Source organism: Carcharodon carcharias, chromosome 2 (assembly GCF_017639515.1).
Source record: "Carcharodon carcharias isolate sCarCar2 chromosome 2, sCarCar2.pri, whole genome shotgun sequence".
In the NCBI taxonomy this organism is placed as follows: Eukaryota; Metazoa; Chordata; class Chondrichthyes; order Lamniformes; family Lamnidae; genus Carcharodon; species Carcharodon carcharias.
This window is the reverse complement of record NC_054468.1, coordinates 35,436,599-35,463,098: the sequence shown is the minus strand read 5'-3', so window position 1 is coordinate 35,463,098 and position 26,500 is coordinate 35,436,599. Positions and strand designations below refer to the sequence as shown.

The 26,500-nt window shown below is 37.7% G+C and overlaps 1 protein-coding gene across 1 annotated transcript in view; it reads left to right on the top strand.

The window, feature by feature from the left end:
• Positions 1-26,500, top strand: part of LOC121287210 (uncharacterized threonine-rich GPI-anchored glycoprotein PJ4664.02-like) — a 248,842-nt gene that overhangs the window by 42,190 nt on the left and 180,152 nt on the right. The window contains exons 2-25 of the mRNA XM_041204885.1: positions 538-741; positions 1,023-1,202; positions 3,055-3,204; positions 3,534-3,680; positions 9,490-9,636; positions 10,975-11,121; positions 11,432-11,620; positions 12,462-12,608; positions 12,919-13,107; positions 13,949-14,095; positions 14,406-14,597; positions 15,436-15,582; positions 15,893-16,081; positions 16,923-17,069; positions 17,380-17,568; positions 18,411-18,557; positions 18,868-19,056; positions 19,898-20,044; positions 21,385-21,531; positions 22,872-23,018; positions 24,359-24,505; positions 24,815-25,003; positions 25,842-25,988; positions 26,299-26,490. Of these exons, the coding sequence (XP_041060819.1) occupies positions 538-741; positions 1,023-1,202; positions 3,055-3,204; positions 3,534-3,680; positions 9,490-9,636; positions 10,975-11,121; positions 11,432-11,620; positions 12,462-12,608; positions 12,919-13,107; positions 13,949-14,095; positions 14,406-14,597; positions 15,436-15,582; positions 15,893-16,081; positions 16,923-17,069; positions 17,380-17,568; positions 18,411-18,557; positions 18,868-19,056; positions 19,898-20,044; positions 21,385-21,531; positions 22,872-23,018; positions 24,359-24,505; positions 24,815-25,003; positions 25,842-25,988; positions 26,299-26,490 (3,963 nt within the window). The remainder of the gene's footprint in view (positions 1-537; positions 742-1,022; positions 1,203-3,054; positions 3,205-3,533; positions 3,681-9,489; positions 9,637-10,974; positions 11,122-11,431; positions 11,621-12,461; positions 12,609-12,918; positions 13,108-13,948; positions 14,096-14,405; positions 14,598-15,435; positions 15,583-15,892; positions 16,082-16,922; positions 17,070-17,379; positions 17,569-18,410; positions 18,558-18,867; positions 19,057-19,897; positions 20,045-21,384; positions 21,532-22,871; positions 23,019-24,358; positions 24,506-24,814; positions 25,004-25,841; positions 25,989-26,298; positions 26,491-26,500) is intronic.

The window sequence follows — 26,500 nt, the reverse complement described above, 5'->3', positions numbered from 1 at the left end:
AGGCTTGCTGACAGTAGAATTCAGGTCCTGTCACATGACTTCTTCATTCCTCCATTTTACCCTAAATTAAAGACACAGTCCAGAAACATAACAATCTTATCACACCTCACATTTGTAACAAGCTGCACTCACACCAAGGCAGGCGGACAGTGCCTGTAGATCTGCCTGAGCACTAGCACCCAGCCTGTTATTGGATGCCTGCCTCCAGGCTGTTGAACTGCCCATCATTGTGTCGGGAAACTGGACGCTGACTGGAAAACCCCAGTTGACTTCCTTTGACTGTCCTTAACACGGCTCTTAATGAGCCTTATAGGCTGCCCACCTCATGGGGGGGCCAGCCTCCTAGCTGGGACCCAAATCTGCCTCCCCTAAAATGATCAGACCCGGGAATGGGTTTGGGAAACCAGGAGAAAGACTTAATTGTTGGACATTTCAATATTATATTGTTCACCTGTCATGCAATGTAATTTAAATACAACTGGTCAGACCAAGTCTCATCTTTTTATTCTAAGGCTAAGTTTTAATTTTGTTACACAGCTACACCAAATACTTCTATTACACTTACGACTAATGAGACATCTACATCACTTCAAACAACTACAGCACATTCTCCCATATCCACTTCAGAAACAACAAGCAGAACAGAACCAACAACTACAGAGAAATCCACACAGATATCAACAACGGAATCTCCAACAACAACCTCAATAACGGAGCTCAGTTCAACAGTACCAATAACCAGTAAGGGTCAGAACTTTTCTTTAAACCACTATTTTGTACTGATGGTGCTGAAAATATGCAACTCATGTCAGAGTATCTGATGGCATCAAAAACAGTTAATTTTGTTGCTTTATAATTGCATTTAGAGTGACAATACTTAACAACATAAGCATAGAGTGACATCATGGTTGCATATTATAATATTATATTACTCGGATGTTACATAATGTAGTTTAAGTAGAACAAGTAAAACTGATTTTCACCTTATATTCTAAGGCTGAATTTTCATTCTGTTTATACAGCTATGTCAATTGCTCCTACTACAACTACTGCTGCTGAGATATCTACACCTGTACAGTCAACAACTACAACATCAACCTTTACATCCACTTCAGTACCAACAAACATGACAGTAGCAACAACTGTAGTGAACTTGACTCAACTGCCAACAAGTGAACCAACAACAACAATTTCAACAGCTGGTACAGGAGCAGTATGTTTACAGCTACTATTGTATAGATATTATGTGACTGGATTATTAATCCAGAGACCTGGACTATTAATCTGGCGACATGAGTAGAAATTCCAACATAGCAGCTAAGGAATTTAAATTCAGTTAATTAAATAATTCTGAAATAAAAAGCTAATGTCAATAATGGTGAACATTCAAACCTCCTCTCAAACGTTTCTTTATTCAAGGTGGTTCAGAGGCAGAACAACCTGGGTGTATACATGTATAAAGTTGGTAAGGCACATTGTGAAAGCAGTTATTAAGGCAAACGGGATTCTGGACCATAAATGGACACCTCAAATGGAGTACTCAAATGGACACCCGACTTTAGGAAGGATGCAAAGGCCTTATAGAGAAAGCAGAAAACAATTATTAGAATGGTTGCAGGAATGATGGATTTGAGTTATGTGGCTGGATTAGAGAAGCTGGAGCTGTTCTCCTAAGAGAAGGATATTTTGAGAGGAGATTTAATAGAGAGCTTAACAATCATGAGGAATCTGGATAGAGTAGATATGGAGAAACTGTTCCAATTAGCTGAGGGTCAAGATCCAGAGGGCACCAATTTAAGGTGAATGGCAAAAGAACCAAAGGTGACATGAGGAAAAACTTTTTTATGCAGCCAGCAGTTAGGATCTGGAATGCACAGGCTGGGAATGTGGTAGAAGCAGATTCAATCATGGTTATGGATCATAGATATTTATTTAACAGATGAGAAAATAATTGCAGGGATATGGAGAAAAGGCAAGGCAGTGGGACTAGCTGAGTTGCTCTTGCTAGAGCTGGCCCAGACATGACAGGCCAAATGGCTTCCTTCCTACCCAAAAGCCTTCACATAGTTCCTAAGCTGCCGTGTCCAGAATTGTACATCATCTTTCACTTGAATCTGAACCAATATTTGATAAAGGTTTAAAATAACATTTTTTGTACACCATGCCTCTAATTGTAAAGCCCACATTCTTGTGAAGGCTTTTGCGTGGGAAGAGAAAAATTGAGGAGAATGGGAGAATGGTCCAGTTGCTGGAATAGATTAGAGTTAGGGTTAGCTGGAGTTGCTCTCCTTATAGGGTTGGGTTGTCAATGGTTAAATCCCATTCTCTGTATTTTGTGGGTACTGTTATCCTGAAATGGATGAAGAGGTCTGTGTGTAATTGTTAATGGAATGGAGGAAGATGAGGATATTGTTTTTCTAAAGTGGGTGTTTTGAAAGAAAAGAACCACCAACTACAGAGAGCACCACTCGGCCATTAACAAGTGAATCCACAACAACCTCAGCAATAGGAATAAGCCCAATAACCAAAAGAATTAGTATGGATGAGATTGTTCTTTAATGGCTATTTTATGCTGATGTTACTGACAATAACTCAACTTCTGCCAGATTTTATGATTCAATTGAAAATAGATTATATTTTAAAAACAAAAAACTGCGGATGCTGGAAATCCAAAACAAAAACAGAATTACCTGGAAAAACTCAGCAGGTCTGGCAGCATTGGCGGAGAAGAAAAGAGTTGACGTTTCGAGTCCTCATGACCCTTCAGAATTAGTTGAATCCAAGGAGAGGGCTGAAATATAAGCTGGTTTAAGTTGGGGGGGTGGGGGGTTGTGTGGGGGGAGAGAAGCGGAGGGGGTTAGTGTGGTTGTAGGGACCCCACCTTAAACTAGATTATATTTTGTTGCCTTATAATCACAAGTAGAAATAACAACATATTTTACAAAGACACCTGGTTGCAAAATTAAATTCGTCAGGATTGACATGTCATTTAAGTACAAGTACAATTGAGTTCATGTTATGTTTAAAGGCTAAAGTTTGATTTTGTTTACACAGCCACTTCAAGCGCACCTACAACTACTCCTGCTGAGACATCTTCTACGTCCAGTCAATCAACAACTACAACACCAATCTTTAAATTCACAACAGCACCAACAAGTACACCAGAACCAACAACTACAGAGAGTTCCACTCAGCCATTAACATGTAAGTCCACAACAAGCTCAACAGGTAACAGTTTAACAGTGATAGTAAATAGTAAGGATCAGATCTTTTCTTCAGGAACTATTTGATACTGATGGTGCTGATGATAATTCAACTCATGCCAGAATCTATGATTGATTTCACTACTGGCTATATTTATTTTATAATCACAGCTGGAGTAACAGTACTTAACAACATAAGTATACAAAGACATCGTGATTGGAAAAAGCATGATTATTTGTATTAGGATTGATATCATGCCATTTACAAACGTTAAGTAAGATTGAGTTCATGTTATATTTAAAGACTGGTGTTTGATCTTGTTTACAAAGCTACATCAAGTGATCCTACTACTCTTGCTGAGACATCTTCTCCATCTGTGCAATCAACAACTACAACCCCAATCTCTACATCCACAACAGCACCAACAAGTACAGCAGGACCAACAACTACAGAGAGTTCCACTCAGCCATTGACAAGTGAGTTTATTACAAGCTCAAAAATAGGTATCAGTCTAACAGTAACAGCAAATAGTAAGGATCAGACTTCATATTAACTGCAAATGCAGCCTGATGGTGTTCTAAATAATTCAACTCAGACCAGAATTTATGATTGCATTAAAAACAGATGATATTTTGTTGTCCTATAATGACAGTTGAAATGACCACACTTTATAATTAAGTATACAAAGGCATCCTAAATGGAACATTACATTTGCCAGAATTGACATCATGCCATTTAAGGAGAGCGAGTAAGTATAAGCTCATGCCATATTTTAAGACCATAGATTGATCTTGTTTACATTGCTGCACCAAGTAATCCTATAGCTACTACTCCTGAGACACCTTCCACACATGTACAGTCAACAACTAAAATACCAATCTCTACATCCACAACACCACCAGCAAGTACACCAGAACCAACAGCTGCAGAGTTCCACTCAGCCATTAACAAGTGAATCCACAACAACAGGAATCAGTTCAAAAATTACAGGAGGTAGTTAGCAAGAGAAATTATCATCATCAGGCATTTTATACTTCACGTTCTGGAAGGAAATCTATTGCAAAATGACTTTAATCAGAAACATAAAAATAATATGTATTTTTTGCCTCTACTAATGCATGTAATTTGTGAGCATAAAATTTAAAACATTAATATGTGAGAACATTGTTGTTGAGCCTGCCAATTTGGCAATATATAGGATTCTTAGAACCATAGAACAATAGAAAAGTCACAGCACAGAAGGAGGCCATTTGGCCTATCTTGTCCATGCTAGCCGAGGACAACCAGGTGCCCTTTCTAATCCCACCTTCCTGCACCCGGGCCATAGCCCTGCAGCTTACAGCACTTAAGGTGCAGATCCAGGTACTTTTTAAAAGTGTTTAGAGTTTCTGCCTCTACCACCAACTTGGGCAGCGAATTCCAGACACCCACTACCCTCTGCATAAAAAAGTTCTTCCTCATGTCCCCCTCTACACCTTCTGCCACTTATCTTGAATCTATGTTCCCTGGTTCTAGAATTCTCCACCAAGGGAAACAATTTTATCATGTCCACTCTATCTATTCCCCTCATAATTTTGTACATCTCAATCATGTCACCTCTCAGCCTTCTTTGTTCTAAGGAAAATAACCCCAACCTATCCAATCTCTCCTCATAGCTACACTTTTCTAACTCTGGCAACATTCTTGTAAACCTCCTTTGCAGTCTCTCCAGAGCTATTACGTACTTCCTGTAAAATGGTGACCAGAACTGCACACAATACTCCAGTTGTGGCCTCACCAGTGTGTTTTATACAATTCCAACATTATATCCTTACTTTTATATTCTATACCTCTGCCAGTGAAGGAAAGCATTCCATATGCCTTCTTTACAACCTTGTCTACTTGAACTGCTGCCTTCAGGGACCTGTGTACTTGTACGCCAAGATCTCTCACTTCATCTACCCCTCTTAGTATATTTCCATTTATTGTGTAATCCTGATAACTGTTTGCCCTCCCTAAATGTGTGACCTCACACTTTTCTATGTTAAAATCCATCTGCCATTTTACAGCCCACTCCACCAACCCATCTATATTGTTTTGGAGATTATGGCTACCTTCTACACTATCCACTACTCGGCCAATCTTTGTATCATCTGCAAATTTCCCAATCTTGCCCCCCACGTTCACATCCAAATTGTTAATATATAACACAAACAACGAGGGTCCCAACACCGAGCCCTGTTGAACACCACTTGAGACAACTTTCCATTTGCAGGGGCATCCGTCGACCATTACCCTTTGTTTCCTGTTACAAAGCCAACCTTTTATCCAGTTTGCCACATTACCCTGAATCCCATGGGCTTTTACTTTCCTGACCAATCTGTCATGTGGGACCTTGTCCTCAGCTTCTTCTGAATCAGAAAGGACAGTATGGACCATAAACAATAGTTATTGTGTTCTGCATTGATTTGTCTGTTTTGTTCTATCAGCTACACCAAGCATTGCAACAATAGAAACCTAACCATCCTCCTAACTATTGACTGTATCATATATCTGCTCAGTACCTTTAGTCAAACCAGGAGTATTAATTAGAGATAGCAGCACTTCATTCATAAACCATTATATGAAAGCTGCAACTGAAGTTCAGTTTAATAACAATGGGAGGTTGTTAGCAAAAGAAATTGTCTTCGTCAGACATTTTATACTTCATGTTCTGGAAGGAAATCTATTACAGGATGACTTTTGTTGTATAAAGGGTAAGCAGATGGGATATGCTAATGTATGATGTAGATGATGGTGTACCACTGAAATCAGTCAGTAATGTGTTAGACTCTCTCTCTCTCTCTCTCTCTCTCTCGATTGAAATCATGTCTAAGAGTAATGTGCCTACACTGTCATCTATTTAGATGTAGTCCTAAGAAACAAGTTTTTAGCAAATACCAAAGTATGTCTACTGTCCAAGAATCAAGTCCCACGCCTATAGTCCAAGGTAGAAGGTCAGAACATGATGGCAGCTGTGGAGACATCTGGTGGGATTTTCCAGCCGCTCCCACCAGTGGGACCTTCTGTTCCTGCTGATGTCAAGGGGGTTTTGGATGGCTCGCCGCATCCTCAGCAGAAGGACCAGCCATGGCGGCCCTGGAAATTGCTGGCCATCGATGTAAGAGACACATCGGTGTTACTGAAGCAACCACAGAGTGAAGAAACCTTTGAAAGCAGCTCGTAAAAAATCGGGGGACTAAGGATGCGCACTGGAGAGAGATAACATTGACCATAGCTGGTGAGCAGTCCCTGCCCTTACCCCGCCTGTTTGCCTGCCTTGAGGGCCCTCAGAGAGGCCAGCAGTGGGAGTTATGGAAATGCCATTTTCTCCGCAGTCAGGTCTTCATGAAAAGAAGTCAAAGCTTCAAGTTAGTTCTTTCTTTATGCGGTAGGCCCAGTAGCGGATGACATTCCCCTCAGGCAGGGTGTGCAGGAGTCCACTGCGGACTTTGATTCTACCATTAAAGTTTTTGCACCTATTTTAGCCAGAAGCCAACTTCAGTAATTAAATATGTTTTATCTACCGCTCGCAACGACCTGGGAATCCCACCCATACAAAAGCTCGCCAAACCAAGCGAAGGGTGGTGGGGGGTGGGGGAGGGGGTTGTTAAATCCATGCTGGCAATCATTGTGAGATGTTTGCATTGTGGAGCAAAAACCCAGCATAGACACCAAGATTGCCCAGCAGGGGTGTGGAATGCTTCCAGTGTGGCAAAACTGGACATATCAAGCATTTCTGCAAATCCAATAATTTCACTTAAGTCAAAGATCAGAAAGTATTTATGAAACACATTCCTTCAAGAAATGGGAAGTCAAAAAGAGACAAAATTACAGAGTTTCTAGGAGAAGTAGATAGTCTTAATCCAGACTATCGGTTATTTACAGTCCAAGTTCAAGGCTTCAATACTACTTTTAAAATCAATACTGGCGCTGCTGTTAACAGATTAGCAGATGACCTCGATTGGCCTCAGCCAATGACCCTTCATCCATCAGACATCTGCTTGCGAGGTGCAGGTGGCATAGACCTTCCAATCAAAGGCAGGACTATTGCTCCTCTTAACTACAAGGGGTGACAGATTGTTGATTCTCTCTGTATTCTTCATAATCAACATGCATCCTTATTGAGTGGCAATGTTGGCATACTCTGGGAATCCTAGAAATACCAGATGATTGTCATCATTTGAATGACTCACTGTCTTTCATGAAACACTCTTCATCCTTATCTACAAGCAATGGAAATTCAGCCTTCAGAAGCTGAGGAAGTTCAAGCACTCAGCAGTAGGTTTCTTTCTTTCACAGAGACACCATCCACCAGACCCAGGGCTGACATGGAAGTTATGAATCTATCAGTTCTCTACGAAGTAAGGTCAGAGGTGACAGATACAGAAGGCACTGCAGCAATGGTGACCATCTGTGTGAGGACCTGGTGGATCTAAATTAGCTGTTCCTAGAGAGTGATGATGAAGAATCCTTTGCAGTACTGAGTGATCTCTTGAAGATTGAGCTCCTAGAGAATGATTCATCTTTCCCGTTGATGGATGCACCTTATGAAGTCTCTGTTGACTTTTCAGAAGAATCAGCTGTGCTTTTAGTGGCTGAGCAGCATTCAGACCTTAGATGCACTGAACCTACCAATGTGTTTCCTAATTAATCTTCCATTGTCCATGAAGAATCTTCCAGAGAGGATGCTTTACCTGAGTCCAGGCCAGAATCCATAGAGGAGTACACTGCACAAGAGCTGGTACCTTCCAAAGGTGAAAGTCAATTGCCAGCCATACTTAAGTCCCAGCTGAAAGTCCTCTTCCCTCCAGAGCTGGAGATCAGCACAGAAGCTGCCACAGAATCTTTAGCACTTCTGAAGCTGTAGAATCCTGTGCAGCAATCTTGTCCCTGGGTTGATTGTCTACAGGAAATAACTCTCATTACAGAAGACGATACTGTTTTGTCTCCGTATTCTCAGCAAATTTTCCCATTGTCCAGAGTGGAGCAGCCTCACACAGAGAAAAGTGTGCCTCTCTCACCATTGCCTGGAGAAGGTAGACAGTCCCCCTGAAAAATCATTGGGAAATGATGTTTTATCTTTTCCTGCCAGACTTGCCTTCATCCTCCAAGTTCATTGAAATCTCAGATTTTCAGTGCCTTTTCAGTCTTTGATGCAGCAGTGGATGGTACAGCTGTGATGGTCTTCCTTGAGGTTGAAGATTATTCCTCTCCTGAAACATCTCCCCAGAGCCCTTCGAGGGAGCAACAAGTTCCTCAGAGTGTCCTGACTACTTCTCTTCTAGTTCCAGTGGGCCCAAAGCTCAATTCTCTTCAGTCTTTTCTTTTGGATCAGTCTTTCATCAAAAAGTCTTCGCTGTCCTTGTAGTTCAGTCATCCTGTACCTACACTCAGCTTCCCAGCAATGCTGACAAAAATGTTGACACTGTTGTCCTATTGTGCAGATGATGGTGTCCGAATGGATGCAGAAAGAAGCTCTTATATCTCCAAGATGTCTTCCCTAAGGGCCAAGAAAAATGTTGGAGATTGAGCCCTCCAGGATGGTGACTTGGGGAAGGGAAGATTGGAAGTTGGAGTTAGCTAAGAACTGTAGTTGTAAAAAAGGAAGTTACAGAAATGTAATGTAAATAGTAAGGATCGGACTGTTCCTTTAATAACCAGATAGGACAAGATAAACCATGATGCACTATTCATCATGTTCCAGACTGATTTTCCTGTTTTGTCCTATCAGTGACACCAGGCATTGTAACAATCGAAACCAATTTGACCTCCCAACATCGACTGTATCTCATGCATACATTTAGTCACATCAGGATCAACAACTAGAATTAGCAGCACTCAACCGTCGACATGCCATTACATGACAGCTACAACAAGTCTTCAGTTTAACAAAAATGGGAGGTAGTTTGCAACAAAAATTGTCTTTGTCAGGCATTTTATACTTCACCTTCCTTAAGGAAATCTATTGCAGCATGACTTTTTATCAGAAATAAAAAAGGATATTTCTTTTTGTCCATACACTCAACAAGCGAATCCTCAACAACAAACTCAGCATTAATTCAATACATTCCAGAGTTTATGATTGAATTCAAAACAAATTATAATTTGTTGCCTCATAATCACAGCTGCAATAACAACACTCAACATAAGTACACAACGGCATCTGATTGGAAATAGCAATATTATTAAGCTTAACATTGTGCCATTTAGGGAGAATGAGTAAGATTGAGCTCAATCAACTAAAATTTGATTTTGTTTACACAGCCACATCAAGTGATCCTATTTCTTCTGCTGTGACATCTTCCACAGCTGGACAATCAACAACTACAACACTAATCTCTACATCCACAACAGCAGCAAGAATTACACCACAATCAACAACTACAGAGAGTTCCACTCAGCCATTAAAAAGTGAGTCCATAACAAGCTCAACAACAGATGTCAGTGTAACAGCAATAGCAAATAGTAAGGATCAGACTGTTCCTTTAACTGCAAAGGCGGCCTGAGTGTGCTGAAAATAATTCGACTCAGGGCATAGAGTTGCATTAAAAATGGATTATTTTTGTTGCCTCATAATTACAGCTGGAATAACAACATTTAACAATTACAAAGGCATCCTGACAGAACATTACATTTGTCAGAATTGGCATCAGGTCATTTAAGTGGGGCAAGTAAGACTGAGCTCATATTATATTTTAAGACTAAAGATTTATTTACACAGCTACATCAAGTGATCCCACTACTCCTGCTGAGAATTCTCTGCACCTGTACAATGAACAACTACAACACCACTCTTTACATTCACAACAGCACCTACAATTACACCAGATCCAACAACTGCAGAGAGTTCCACTCAGCCATTAACAAGTGAATCCACAACAATAGGAATCAGCTCAACAACAACAGGAGGTGGTTAGCAAGAGAAATTGTCATCATCAGGCATTTTACACTTCACGTTCTGGAAGGAAATGTAATGCACGATTACTTTTATCAGAAACATGAATAGAATATATATTTTTGCCTCTACAAGTGCATACTTTTGTGAGCTTCGAATTGATAATATTAATGTGTGAGAACATTGTTGTTGAACATGCCAATTGGACAACATATACGATTCTTCTCATGTCCTCAGCTTCTTTTTAATCAGATAAGACAAGATAAACCATGATGCACTATTTATCATGTTCCAGACTGATTTTCCTGTTTTGTCCTATCAGTGACACCAGGCATTGTAACAATCGAACCCACTTTGACTTCCCAACATCGACTGTATCTCATGCATACATTTAGTCACATCAGGATCAACAACGAGAAATAGCATCACTCAACCGTTCAAATGCCATTACAAGACAGCTACAACAAGACTTCAGTTTAACAAAAATGGGAGGTAGTTTGCAACAAAAATTGTCTTTGTCAGGCATTTTATACTTCACCTTCCTTAAGGAAATCTATTGCAGCATGACTTTTTATCAGAAATAAAAAAGGATATTTCTTTCTGTCCATACACTCAACAAGCGAATCCTCAACAACAACTTAGCATTAATTCAATACATTCCAGAGTTTATGATTGAATTAAAAACAAATTATAATTTGTTGCCTCATAATCACAGCTGCAATAACAATACTCAACATAAGTACACAATGGCATCTGATTGGAAATAGCAATATTATTAAGCTTAACATTGTGCCATTTAGGGAGAATGAGTAAGATTGAGCTCAATCAACTAAAATTTGATTTTGTTTACACAGCCACATCAAGTGATTCTATTTCTTCTGCTGTGACATCTTCCACAGCTGGACAATCAACAACTACAACACCAATCTCTACATCCAAAACAGCACCAAGAATTACATCACAACCAACAACTACAGAGAGTTCCACTCAGCCATTTACAAGTGAGTCCATAACAAGCTCAACAACAGATGTCAGTGTAAAAGCAATAGCAAATAGTAAGGATCAGACTGTTCCTTTAACTAGAAATGCGGACTGATGGTGCTGAAAATAATTCGACTCAGGGCAGAGAGTTGCATTAAAAATGCATTATTTTTGTTGCCTCATAATCACAGCTGGAATAACAACATTTAACAATTACAAAGGCATCCTGACAGAACATTACATTTGTCAGAATTGGCATCATGTCATTTAAGTGGGGCAAGTAAAATTGAGCTCATGTTATATTTTAAGACTGAAGATTTGTTTACACAGCTACATCAAGTGATCCCACTACTACTGCTGAGACATTCTCTGCATCTGTACAATCAACAACTACAACACCAATCTTTACATCCACAACAGCACCTACAAGTACACCAGATCCAACAACTGCAGAGAGTTCCACTCAGCCATCAACAAGTGAATCCACAACAACAGGAATCAGCTCAACAACAACAGGAGGTGGTTAGCAAGAGAAATTATCATCATCAGGCATTTTACACTTCACGTTCTGGAAGGAAATGTATTGCAGGATTACTTTTATCAGAAACATGAATAGAATATATATTTTTGCATCTACTAATGCATATATTTAGTGAGCATCGAATTGATAATATTAATGTGTGAGAACATTGTTGTTGAACATGCCAATTGGACAATATATACGATTCTTCTCATGTCCTCAGCTTCTTTTTAATCAGATAAGACAAGATAAACCATGATGCACTATTTATCATGTTCCAGACTGATTTTCCTGTTTTGTCCTATCAGTGACACCAGGCATTGTAACAATCGAACCCACTTTGACTTCCCAACATCGACTGTATCTCATGCATACATTTAGTCACATCAAGATCAACAACTAGAAATAGCAGTGCTCAATCGTTCACGTGCCATTACATGACATCTATAACAAGACTTCAGTTTAACAAAAATGGGAGGTAGTTTGCAACAAAAATTGTCTTTGTCAGGCATTTTATACTTCACCTTCCTTAAGGAAATCTATTGCAGCATGACTTTTTATCAGAAATAAAAAAGGATATTTCTTTTTGTCCATACACTCAACAAGCGAATCCTCAACAACAACTTAGCATTAATTCAATACATTCCAGAGTTTATGATTGAATTAAAAACAAATTATAATTTGTTGCCTCATAATCACAGCTGCAATAACAATACTCAACATAAGTACACAATGGCATCTGATTGGAAATAGCAATATTATTAAGCTTAACATTGTGCCATTTAGGGAGAATGAGTAAGATTGAGCTCAATCAACTAAAATTTGATTTTGTTTACACAGCCACATCAAGTGATTCTATTTCTTCTGCTGTGACATCTTCCACAGCTGGACAATCAACAACTACAACACCAATCTCTACATCCAAAACAGCACCAAGAATTACATCACAACCAACAACTACAGAGAGTTCCACTCAGCCATTTACAAGTGAGTCCATAACAAGCTCAACAACAGATGTCAGTGTAAAAGCAATAGCAAATAGTAAGGATCAGACTGTTCCTTTAACTAGAAATGCGGACTGATGGTGCTGAAAATAATTCGACTCAGGGCAGAGAGTTGCATTAAAAATGCATTATTTTTGTTGCCTCATAATCACAGCTGGAATAACAACATTTAACAATTACAAAGGCATCCTGACAGAACATTACATTTGTCAGAATTGGCATCATGTCATTTAAGTGGGGCAAGTAAAATTGAGCTCATGTTATATTTTAAGACTGAAGATTTGTTTACACAGCTACATCAAGTGATCCCACTACTACTGCTGAGACATTCTCTGCATCTGTACAATCAACAACTACAACACCAATCTTTACATCCACAACAGCACCTACAAGTACACCAGATCCAACAACTGCAGAGAGTTCCACTCAGCCATCAACAAGTGAATCCACAACAACAGGAATCAGCTCAACAACAACAGGAGGTGGTTAGCAAGAGAAATTATCATCATCAGGCATTTTACACTTCACGTTCTGGAAGGAAATGTATTGCAGGATTACTTTTATCAGAAACATGAATAGAATATATATTTTTGCATCTACTAATGCATATATTTAGTGAGCATCGAATTGATAATATTAATGTGTGAGAACATTGTTGTTGAACATGCCAATTGGACAATATATACGATTCTTCTCATGTCCTCAGCTTCTTTTTAATCAGATAAGACAAGATAAACCATGATGCACTATTTATCATGTTCCAGACTGATTTTCCTGTTTTGTCCTATCAGTGACACCAGGCATTGTAACAATCGAACCCACTTTGACTTCCCAACATCGACTGTATCTCATGCATACATTTAGTCACATCAAGATCAACAACTAGAAATAGCAGTGCTCAATCGTTCACGTGCCATTACATGACATCTATAACAAGACTTCAGTTTAACAAAAATGGGAGGTAGTTTGCAACAAAAATTGTCTTTGTCAGGCATTTTATACTTCACCTTCCTTAAGGAAATCTATTGCAGCATGACTTTTTATCAGAAATAAAAAAGGATATTTCTTTTTGTCCATACACTCAACAAGCGAATCCTCAACAACAACTTAGCATTAATTCAATACATTCCAGAGTTTATGATTGAATTAAAAACAAATTATAATTTGTTGCCTCATAATCACAGCTGCAATAACAATACTCAACATAAGTACACAATGGCATCTGATTGGAAATAGCAATATTATTAAGCTTAACATTGTGCCATTTAGGGAGAATGAGTAAGATTGAGCTCAATCAACTAAAATTTGATTTTGTTTACACAGCCACATCAAGTGATTCTATTTCTTCTGCTGTGACATCTTCCACAGCTGGACAATCAACAACTACAACACCAATCTCTACATCCAAAACAGCACCAAGAATTACATCACAACCAACAACTACAGAGAGTTCCACTCAGCCATTTACAAGTGAGTCCATAACAAGCTCAACAACAGATGTCAGTGTAAAAGCAATAGCAAATAGTAAGGATCAGACTGTTCCTTTAACTAGAAATGCGGACTGATGGTGCTGAAAATAATTCGACTCAGGGCAGAGAGTTGCATTAAAAATGCATTATTTTTGTTGCCTCATAATCACAGCTGGAATAACAACATTTAACAATTACAAAGGCATCCTGACAGAACATTACATTTGTCAGAATTGGCATCATGTCATTTAAGTGGGGCAAGTAAAATTGAGCTCATGTTATATTTTAAGACTAAAGATTTGTTTACACAGCTACATCAAGTGATCCCACTACTACTGCTGAGACATTCTCTGCATCTGTACAATCAACAACTACAACACCAATCTTTACATCCACAACAGCACCTACAAGTACACCAGATCCAACAACTGCAGAGAGTTCCACTCAGCCATCAACAAGTGAATCCACAACAACAGGAATCAGCTCAACAACAACAGGAGGTGGTTAGCAAGAGAAATTATCATCATCAGGCATTTTACACTTCACGTTCTGGAAGGAAATGTATTGCAGGATTACTTTTATCAGAAACATGAATAGAATATATATTTTTGCATCTACTAATGCCTATATTTAGTGAGCATCGAATTGATAATATTAATGTGTGAGAACATTGTTGTTGAACATGCCAATTGGACAATATATACGATTCTTCTCATGTCCTCAGCTTCTTTTTAATCAGATAAGACAAGATAAACCATGATGCACTATTTATCATGTTCCAGACTGATTTTCCTGTTTTGTCCTATCAGTGACACCAGGCATTGTAACAATCGAACCCACTTTGACGTCCCAACATCGACTGTATCTCATGCATACATTTAGTCACATCAGGATCAACAACTAGAAATAGCATCACTCAACCGTTCAAATGCCATTACATGGCAGCTACAACAAGACTTCAGTGTAACAAAACTGGGAGGTAGTTTGCAAAAAAAATTGTCTTTGTCAGGCATTTTATACTTCACCTTCCTTAAGGAAATCTATTGCAGCATGACTTTTTATCAGAAATAAAAAAGGATATTTCTTTTTGTTCATACACTCAACAAGCGAATCCTTAACAACAACTTAGCATTAATTCAATTCATTCCAGAGTTTATGATTGAATTAAAAACAAATTATAATTTGTTGCCTCATAATCACAGCTGCAATAACAATGCTCAAGATAAGTACGCAAAGGCATCTGATTGGAAATAGCAATATTATTAAGCTTAACATTGTGCCATTTAGGGAGAATGAGTAAGATTGAGCTCAATCAACTAAAATTTGATTTTGTTTACACAGCCACATCAAGTGATCCTATTTCTTCTGCTGTGACATCTTCCACAGCTGGACAATCAACAACTACAACACCAATCTCTACATCCACAACAGCACCAAGAATTACATCACAACCAACAACTACAGAGAGTTCCACTCAGCCATTTACAAGTGAGTCCATAACAAGCTCAACAACACATGTCAGTGTAAAAGCAATAGCAAATAGTAAGGATCAGACTGTTCCTTTAAGTAGAAATGCGTACTGATGGTGCTGAAAATAATTCGACTCAGGGCAGAGAGTTGCATTAAAAATGGATTATTTTTGTTGCCTCATAATCACAGCTGGAATAACAACATTTAACAATTACAAAGGCATCCTGACAGAACATTACATTTGTCAGAATTGGCATCATGTCATTTAATTGCGGCAAGTAAGATTGAGCTCATGTTATATTTTAAGACTAAAGATTTGTTTACACAGCTACATCAAGTGATCCCACTACTACTGCTGAGACATTCTCTGCACCTGTACAATCAACAACTACAACACCACTCTTTACATCCACAACAGCAACTACAATTACACCAGATCCAACAACTGCAGAGAGTTCCACTCAGCCATTAACAAGTGAATCCACAACAACAGGAATCAGCTCAACAACAACAAGAGGTGGTTAGCAAGAGAAATTATCATCATCAGGCATTTTACACTTTACATTCTGCAAGGAAATGTATTGCAGGATTACTTTAATCAGAAATGTGAATAGATTATATGTTTTTGCATCTACTAATGCATATATTTTGTGAGCATCGAATTGATAATATTAATGTGTGAGAACATTGTTGTTGAACATGCCAATTGGACAACATATACGATTCTTCTCATGTCCTCAGCTTCTTTTTAATCAGATAAGACAAGATAAACCATGATGCACTATTTATCATGTTCCAGACTGATTTTCCTGTTTTGTCCTATCAGTGACACCAGGCATTGTAACAATCGAACCCACTTTGACTTCCCAACATCGACTGTATCTCATGCATACATTTAGTCACATCAGGATCAACAACTAGAAATAGCAGTGCTCAATCGTTCACGTGCCATTACATGACATCTATAACAAGACTTCAGTTTAACAAAAATGGGAGGTAGTTTGCAACAAAAATTGTCTTTGTCAGGCATTTTATACTTCACCTTCCTTAAGGAAATCTATTGCAGCATGACGTTTTATCAGAAATAAAAAAGGATATTTCTTTTTGTCCATACACTCAACAAGCGAATCCTCAACAACAACTTAGCATTAATTCAATACATTCCAGAGTTTATGATTGAATTAAAAACAAATTATAATTTGTTGCCTCATAATCACAGCTGCAATAACAATACTCAACATAAGTACACAATGGCATCTGAATGGAAATAGCAATATTATTAAGCTTAACATTGTGCCATTTAGGGAGAATGAGTAAGATTGAGCTCAATCAACTAAAATTTGATTTTGTTTACACAGCCACATCAAGTGATTCTATTTCTTCTGCTGTGACATCTTCCACAGCTGGACAATCAACAACTACAACACCAATCTCTACATCCAAAACAGCACCAAGAATTACATCACAACCAACAACTACAGAGAGTTCCACTCAGCCATTTACAAGTGAGTCCATAACAAGCTCAACAACAGATGTCAGTGTAAAAGCAATAGCAAATAGTAAGGATCAGACTGTTCCTTTAACTAGAAATGCGGACTGATGGTGCTGAAAATAATTCGACTCAGGGCAGAGAGTTGCATTAAAAATGCATTATTTTTGTTGCCTCATAATCACAGCTGGAATAACAACATTTAACAATTACAAAGGCATCCTGACAGAACATTACATTTGTCAGAATTGGCATCATGTCATTTAAGTGGGGCAAGTAAAATTGAGCTCATGTTATATTTTAAGACTGAAGATTTGTTTACACAGCTACATCAAGTGATCCCACTACTACTGCTGAGACATTCTCTGCATCTGTACAATCAACAACTACAACACCAATCTTTACATCCACAACAGCACCTACAAGTACATCAGATCCAACAACTGCAGAGAGTTCCACTCAGCCATCAACAAGTGAATCCACAACAACAGGAATCAGCTCAACAACAACAGGAGGTGGTTAGCAAGAGAAATTATCATCATCAGGCATTTTACACTTCACGTTCTGCAAGGAAATGTATTGCAGGATTACTTTTATCAGAAACATGAATAGAATATATAGTTTTGCATCTACTAATGCATATATTTAGTGAGCATCGAATTGATAATATTAATGTGTGAGAACATTGTTGTTGAACATGCCAATTGTACAATATATACGATTCTTCTCATGTCCTCAGCTTCTTTTTAATCAGATAAGACAAGATAAACCATGATGCACTATTTATCATGTTCCAGACTGATTTTCCTGATTTTGTCCTATCAGTGACACCAGGCATTGTAACAATCGAACCCACTTTGACTTCCCAACATCGACTGTATCACATGCATACATTTAGTCACATCAGGATCAACAACTAGAAATAGCATCACTCAACCGTTCAAATGCCATTACATGACAGCTACAACAAGACTTCAGTGTAACAAAACTGGGAGGTAGTTTGCAAAAAAAATTGTCTTTGTCAGGCATTTTATACTTCACCTTCCTTAAGGAAATCTATTGCAGCATGACTTTTTATCAGAAATAAAAAAGGATATTTCTTTTTGTTCATAAACTCAACAAGCGAATCCTGAAAAACAACTTAGCATTAATTCAATTCATTCCAGAGTTTATGATTGAATTAAAAACAAATTATAATTTGTTGCCTCATAATCACAGCTGCAATAACAATGCTCAAGATAAGTACGCAACGGCATCTGATTGGAAATAGCAATATTATTAAGCTTAACATTGTGCCATTTAGGGAGAATGAGTAAGATTGAGCTCAATCAACTGAAATTTGATTTTGTTTACACAGCCACATCAAGTGATTCTATTTCTTCTGCTGTGACATCTTCCACAGCTGGACAATCAACAACTACAACACCAATCTCTACATCCACAACAGCACCAAGAATTACATCACAACCAACAACTACAGAGAGTTCCACTCAGCCATTTACAAGTGAGTCCATAACAAGCTCAACAACAGATGTCAGTGTAAAAGCAATAGCAAATAGTAAGGATCAGACCGTTCCTTTAACTAGAAATGCGGGCTGATGGTGCTGAAAATAATTCGACTCAGGGCAGAGAGTTGCATTAAAAATGGATTATTTTTGTTGCCTCATAATCACAGCTGGAATAACAACATTTAACAATTACAAAGGCATCCTGACAGAACATTACATTTGTCAGAATTGGCATCATGTCATTTAAGTGGGGCAAGTAAAATTGAGCTCATGTTATATTTTAAGACTAAAGATTTGTTTACACAGCTACATCAAGTGATCCCACTACTACTGCTGAGACATTCTCTGCACCTGTACAATCAACAACTACAACACCACTCTTTACATCCACAACAGCAACTACAATTACACCAGATCCAACAACTGCAGAGAGTTCCACTCAGCCATTAACAAGTGAATCCACAACAACAGGAATCAGCTCAACAACAACAAGAGGTGGTTAGCAAGAGAAATTATCATCATCAGGCATTTTACACTTTACGTTCTGCAAGGAAATGTATTGCAGGATTACTTTAATCAGAAATGTGAATAGATTATATATTTTTGCATCTACTAATGCATATATTTTGTGAGCATCGAACTGATAATATTAATGTGTGAGAACATTGTTGTTGAACATGCCAATTGGACAACATATACGATTCTTCTCATGTCCTCAGCTTCTTTTTAATCAGATAAGACAAGATAAACCATGATGCACTATTTATCATGTTCCAGACTGATTTTCCTGTTTTGTCCTATCAGTGACACCAGGCATTGTAACAATCGAACCCACTTTGACTTCCCAACATCGACTGTATCTCATGCATACATTTAGTCACATCAGGATCAACAACTAGAAATAGCAGCGCTCAATCGTTCACGTGCCATTACATGACATCTATAACAAGACTTCAGTTTAACAAAAATGGGAGGTAGTTTGCAACAAAAATTGTCTTTGTCAGGCATTTTATACTTCACCTTCCTTAAGGAAATCTATTGCAGCATGACTTTTTATCAGAAATAAAAAAGGATATTTCTTTTTGTTCATACACTCAACAAGCGAATCCTCAACAACAACTTAGCATTAATTCAATACATTCCAGAGTTTATGATTGAATTAAAAACAAATTATAATTTGTTGCCTCATAATCACAGCTGCAATAACAATACTCAACATAAGTACACAATGGTATCTGATTGGAAATAGCAATATTATTAAGCTTAACATTGTGCCATTTAGGGAGAATGAGTAAGATTGAGCTCAATCAACTGAAATTTGATTTTGTTTACACAGCCACATCAAGTGATCCTATTTCTTCTGCTGTGACATCTTCCACAGCTGGACAATCAACAACTACAACACCAATCTCTACATCCAAAACAGCACCAAGAATTACATCACAACCAAGAACTACAGAGAGTTCCACTCAGCCATTTACAAGTGAGTCCATAACAAGCTCAACAACAGATGTCAGTGTAAAAGCAATAGCAAATAGTAAGGATCAGACCGTTCCTTTAACTAGAAATGCGGGCTGATGGTGCTGAAAATAATTCGACTCAGGGCAGAGAGTTGCATTAAAAATGGATTATTTTTGTTGCCTCATAATCACAGCTGGAATAACAACATTTAACAATTGCAAAGGCATCCTGACAGAACATTACATTTGTCAGAATTGGCATCATGTCATTTAAGTGGGGCAAGTAAAATTGAGCTCATGTTATATTTTAAGACTAAAGATTTGTTTACACATGCACATCAAGTGATCCCACTACTACTGCTGAGACATTCTCTGCACCTGTACAATCAACAACTACAACACCACTCTTTACATCCACAACAGCAACTACAATTACACCAGATCCAACAACTGCAGAGAGTTCCACTCAGCCATTAACAAGTGAATCCACAACAACAGGAATCAGCTCAACAACAACAAGAGGTGGTTAGCAAGAGAAATTATCATCATCAGGCATTTTACACTTTACGTTCTGCAAGGAAATGTATTGCAGGATTACTTTAATCAGAAATGTGAATAGATTATATATTTTTGCATCTACTAATGCATATATTTTGTGAGCATCGAATTGATAATATTAATGTGTGAGAACATTGTTGTTGAACATGCCAATTGGACAACATATACGATTCTTCTCATGTCCTCAGCTTCTTTTTAATCAGATAAGACAAGATAAACCATGATGCACTATTTATCATGTTCCAGACTGATTTTCCTGTTTTGTCCTATCAGTGACACCAGGCATTGTAACAATCGAACCCACTTTGACTTCCCAACATCGACTGTATCTCATGCATACATTTAGTCACATCAGGATCAACAACTAGAAATAGCAGTGCTCAATCGTTCACGTGCCATTACATGACATCTATAACAAGACTTCAGTTTAACAAAAATGGGAGGTAGTTTGCAACAAAAATTGTCTTTGTCAGGCATTTTATACTTCACCTTCCTTAAGGAAATCTATTGCAGCATGACTTTTTATCAGAAATAAAAAAGGATATTTCTTTTTGTTCATACACTCAACAAGCGAATCCTCAACAACAACTTAGCATTAATTCAATACATTCCAGAGTTTATGATTGAATTAAAAACAAATTATAATTTGTTGCCTCATAATCACAGCTGCAATAACAATACTCAACATAAGTACACAATGGTATCTGATTGGAAATAGCAATATTATTAAGCTTAACATTGTGCCATTTAGGGAGAATGAGTAAGATTGAGCTCAATCAACTAAAATTTGATTTTGTTTACACAGCCACATCAAGTGATTCTATTTCTTCTGCTGTGACATCTTCCACAGCTGGACAATCAACAACTACAACACCAATCTCTACATCCAAAACAGCACCAAGAATTACATCACAACCAAGAACTACAGAGAGTTCCACTCAGCCATTTACAAGTGAGTCCATAACAAGCTCAACAACAGATGTCAGTGTAAAAGCAATAGCAAATAGTAAGGATCAGACCGTTCCTTTAACTAGAAATGCGGGCTGATGGTGCTGAAAATAATTCGACTCAGGGCAGAGAGTTGCATTAAAAATGGATTATTTTTGTTGCCTCATAATCACAGCTGGAATAACAACATTTAACAATTACAAAGGCATCCTGACAGAACATTACATTTGTCAGAATTGGCATCATGTCATTTAAGTGGGGCAAGTAAAATTGAGCTCATGTTATATTTTAAGACTAAAGATTTGTTTACACATGCACATCAAGTGATCCCACTACTACTGCTGAGACATTCTCTGCACCTGTACAATCAACAACTACAACACCACTCTTTACATCCACAACAGCAACTACAATTACACCAGATCCAACAACTGCAGAGAGTTCCACTCAGCCATTAACAAGTGAATCCACAACAACAGGAATCAGCTCAACAACAACAAGAGGTGGTTAGCAAGAGAAATTATCATCATCAGGCATTTTACACTTTACGTTCTGCAAGGAAATTTATTGCAGGATTACTTTAATCAGAAATGTGAATAGATTATATATTTTTGCATCTACTAATGCATATATTTTGTGAGCATCGAATTGATAATATTAATGTGTGAGAACATTGTTGTTGAACATGCCAATTGGACAACATATACGATTCTTCTCATGTCCTCAGCTTCTTTTTAATCAGATAAGACAAGATAAACCATGATGCACTATTTATCATGTTCCAGACTGATTTTCCTGTTTTGTCCTATCAGTGACACCAGGCATTGTAACAATCGAACCCACTTTGACTTCCCAACATCGACTGTATCTCATGCATACATTTAGTCACATCAGGATCAACAACTAGAAATAGCAGTGCTCAATCGTTCACGTGCCATTACATGACATCTATAACAAGACTTCAGTTTAACAAAAATGGGAGGTAGTTTGCAACAAAAATTGTCTTTGTCAGGCATTTTATACTTCACCTTCCTTAAGGAAATCTATTGCAGCATGACTTTTTATCAGAAATAAAAAAGGATATTTCTTTTTGTTCATACACTCAACAAGCGAATCCTCAACAACAACTTAGCATTAATTCAATACATTCCAGAGTTTATGATTGAATTAAAAACAAATTATAATTTGTTGCCTCATAATCACAGCTGCAATAACAATACTCAACATAAGTACACAATGGTATCTGATTGGAAATAGCAATATTATGAAGCTTAACATTGTGCCATTTAGGGAGAATGAGTAAGATTGAGCTCAATCAACTAAAATTTGATTTTGTTTACACAGCCACATCAAGTGATTCTATTTCTTCTGCTGTGACATCTTCCACAGCTGGACAATCAACAACTACAACACCAATCTCTACATCCAAAACAGCACCAAGAATTACATCACAACCAACAACTACAGAGAGTTCCACTCAGCCATTTACAAGTGAGTCCATAACAAGCTCAACAACAGATGTCAGTGTAAAAGCAATAGCAAATAGTAAGGATCAGACTGTTCCTTTAACTAGAAATGCGGACTGATGGTGCTGAAAATAATTCGACTCAGGGCAGAGAGTTGCATTAAAAATGCATTATTTTTGTTGCCTCATAATCACAGCTGGAATAACAACATTTAACAATTACAAAGGCATCCTGACAGAACATTACATTTGTCAGAATTGGCATCATGTCATTTAAGTGGGGCAAGTAAAATTGAGCTCATGTTATATTTTAAGACTAAAGATTTGTTTACACATGCACATCAAGTGATCCCACTACTACTGCTGAGACATTCTCTGCACCTGTACAATCAACAACTACAACACCACTCTTTACATCCACAACAGCAACTACAATTACACCAGATCCAACAACTGCAGAGAGTTCCACTCAGCCATTAACAAGTGAATCCACAACAACAGGAATCAGCTCAACAACAACAAGAGGTGGTTAGCAAGAGAAATTATCATCATCAGGCATTTTACACTTCACGTTCTGGAAGGAAATTTATTGCAGGATTACTTTAATCAGAAATGTGAATAGATTATATATTTTTGCATCTACTAATGCATATATTTAGTGAGCATCGAATTGATAATATTAATGTGTGAGAACATTGTTGTTGAACATGCCAATTGGACAACATATACGATTCTTCTCATGTCCTCAGCTTCTTTTTAATCAGATAAGACAAGATAAACCATGATGCACTATTTATCATGTTCCAGACTGATTTTCCTGTTTTGTCCTATCAGTGACACCAGGCATTGTAACAATCGAACCCACTTTGACTTCCCAACATCGACTGTATCTCATGCATACATTTAGTCACATCAGGATCAACAACTAGAAATAGCAGCGCTCAATCGTTCACGTGCCATTACATGACATCTATAACAAGACTTCAGTTTAACAAAAATGGGAGGTAGTTTGCAACAAAAATTGTCTATGTCAGGCATTTTATACTTCACCTTCCTTAAGGAAATCTATTGCAGCATGACTTTTTATCAGAAATAAAAAAGGATATTTCTTTTTGTTCATACACTCAACAAGCGAATCCTCAACAACAACTTAGCATTAATTCAATACATTCCAGAGTTTATGATTGAATTAAAAACAAATTATAATTTGTTGCCTCATAATCACAGCTGCAATAACAATACTCAACATAAGTACACAATGGTATCTGATTGGAAATAGCAATATTATGAAGCTTAACATTGTGCCATTTAGGGAGAATGAGTAAGATTGAGCTCAATCAACTAAAATTTGATTTTGTTTACACAGCCACATCAAGTGATTCTATTTCTTCTGCTGTGACATCTTCCACAGCTGGACAATCAACAACTACAACACCAATCTCTACATCCAAAACAGCACCAAGAATTACATCACAACCAACAACTACAGAGAGTTCCACTCAGCCATTTACAAGTGAGTCCATAACAAGCTCAACAACAGATGTCAGTGTAAAAGCAATAGCAAATAGTAAGGATCAGACTGTTCCTTTAACTAGAAATGCGGACTGATGGTGCTGAAAATAATTCGACTCAGGGCAGAGAGTTGCATTAAAAATGCATTATTTTTGGTGCCTCATAATCACAGCTGGAATAACAACATTTAACAATTACAAAGGCATCCTGACAGAACATTACATTTGTCAGAATTGGCATCATGTCATTTAAGTGGGGAAGTAAAATTGAGCTCATGTTATATTTTAAGACTAAAGATTTGTTTACACAGCTACATCAAGTGATCCCACTACTACTGCTGAGACATTCTCTGCATCTGTACAATCAACAACTACAACACCAATCTTTACATCCACAACAGCACCTACAAGTACACCAGATCCAACAACTGCAGAGAGTTCCACTCAGCCATCAACAAGTGAATCCACAACAACAGGAATCAGCTCAACAACAACAGGAGGTGGTTAGCAAGAGAAATTATCATCATCAGGCATTTTACACTTCACGTTCTGGAAGGAAATGTATTGCAGGATTACTTTTATCAGAAACATGAATAGAATATATATTTTTGCATCTACTAATGCATATATTTAGTCAGCATCAAATTGATAATATTAATGTGTGAGAACATTGTTGTTGAACATGCCAATTGGACAATATATACGATTCTTCTCATGTCCTCAGCTTCTTTTTAATCAGATAAGACAAGATAAACCATGATGCACTATTTATCATGTTCCAGACTGATTTTCCTGTTTTGTCCTATCAGTGACACCAGGCATTGTAACAATCGAACCCACTTTGACTCCCCAACATCGACTGTATCTCATGCATACATTTAGTCACATCAGGATCAACAACTAGAAATAGCAGCGCTCAATCGTTCACGTGCCATTACATGACATCTATAACAAGACTTCAGTTTAACAAAAATGGGAGGTAGTTTGCAACAAAAATTGTCTTTGTCAGGCATTTTATACTTCACCTTCCTTAAGGAAATCTATTGCAGCATGACTTTTTATCAGAAATAAAAAAGGATATTTCTTTTTGTTCATACACTCAACAAGCGAATCCTCAACAACTTAGCATTAATTCAATACATTCCAGAGTTTATGATTGAATTAAAAACAAATTATAATTTGTTGCCTCATAATCACAGCTGCAATAACAATACTCAACATAAGTACACAATGGTATCTGATTGGAAATAGCAATATTATTAAGCTTAACATTGTGCCATTTAGGGAGAATGAGTAAGATTGAGCTCAATCAACTAAAATTTGATTTTGTTTACACAGCCACATCAAGTGATTCTATTTCTTCTGCTGTGACATCTTCCACAGCTGGACAATCAACAACTACAACACCAATCTCTACATCCAAAACATCACCAAGAATTACATCACAACCAACAACTACAGAGAGTTCCACTCAGCCATTTACAAGTGAGTCCATAACAAGCTCAACAACAGATGTCAGTGTAAAAGCAATAGCAAATAGTAAGGATCAGACTGTTCCTTTAACTAGAAATGCGGACTGATGGTGCTGAAAATAATTCGACTCAGGGCAGAGAGTTGCATTAAAAATGCATTATTTTTGGTGCCTCATAATCACAGCTGGAATAACAACATTTAACAATTACAAAGGCATCCTGACAGAACATTACATTTGTCAGAATTGGCATCATGTCATTTAAGTGGGGCAAGTAAAATTGAGCTCATGTTATATTTTAAGACTAAAGATTTGTTTACACAGCTACATCAAGTGATCCCACTACTACTGCTGAGACATTCTCTGCATCTGTACAATCAACAACTACAACACCAATCTTTACATCCACAACAGCACCTACAAGTACACCAGATCCAACAACTGCAGAGAGTTCCACTCAGCCATCAACAAGTGAATCCACAACAACAGGAATCAGCTCAACAACAACAGGAGGTGGTTAGCAAGA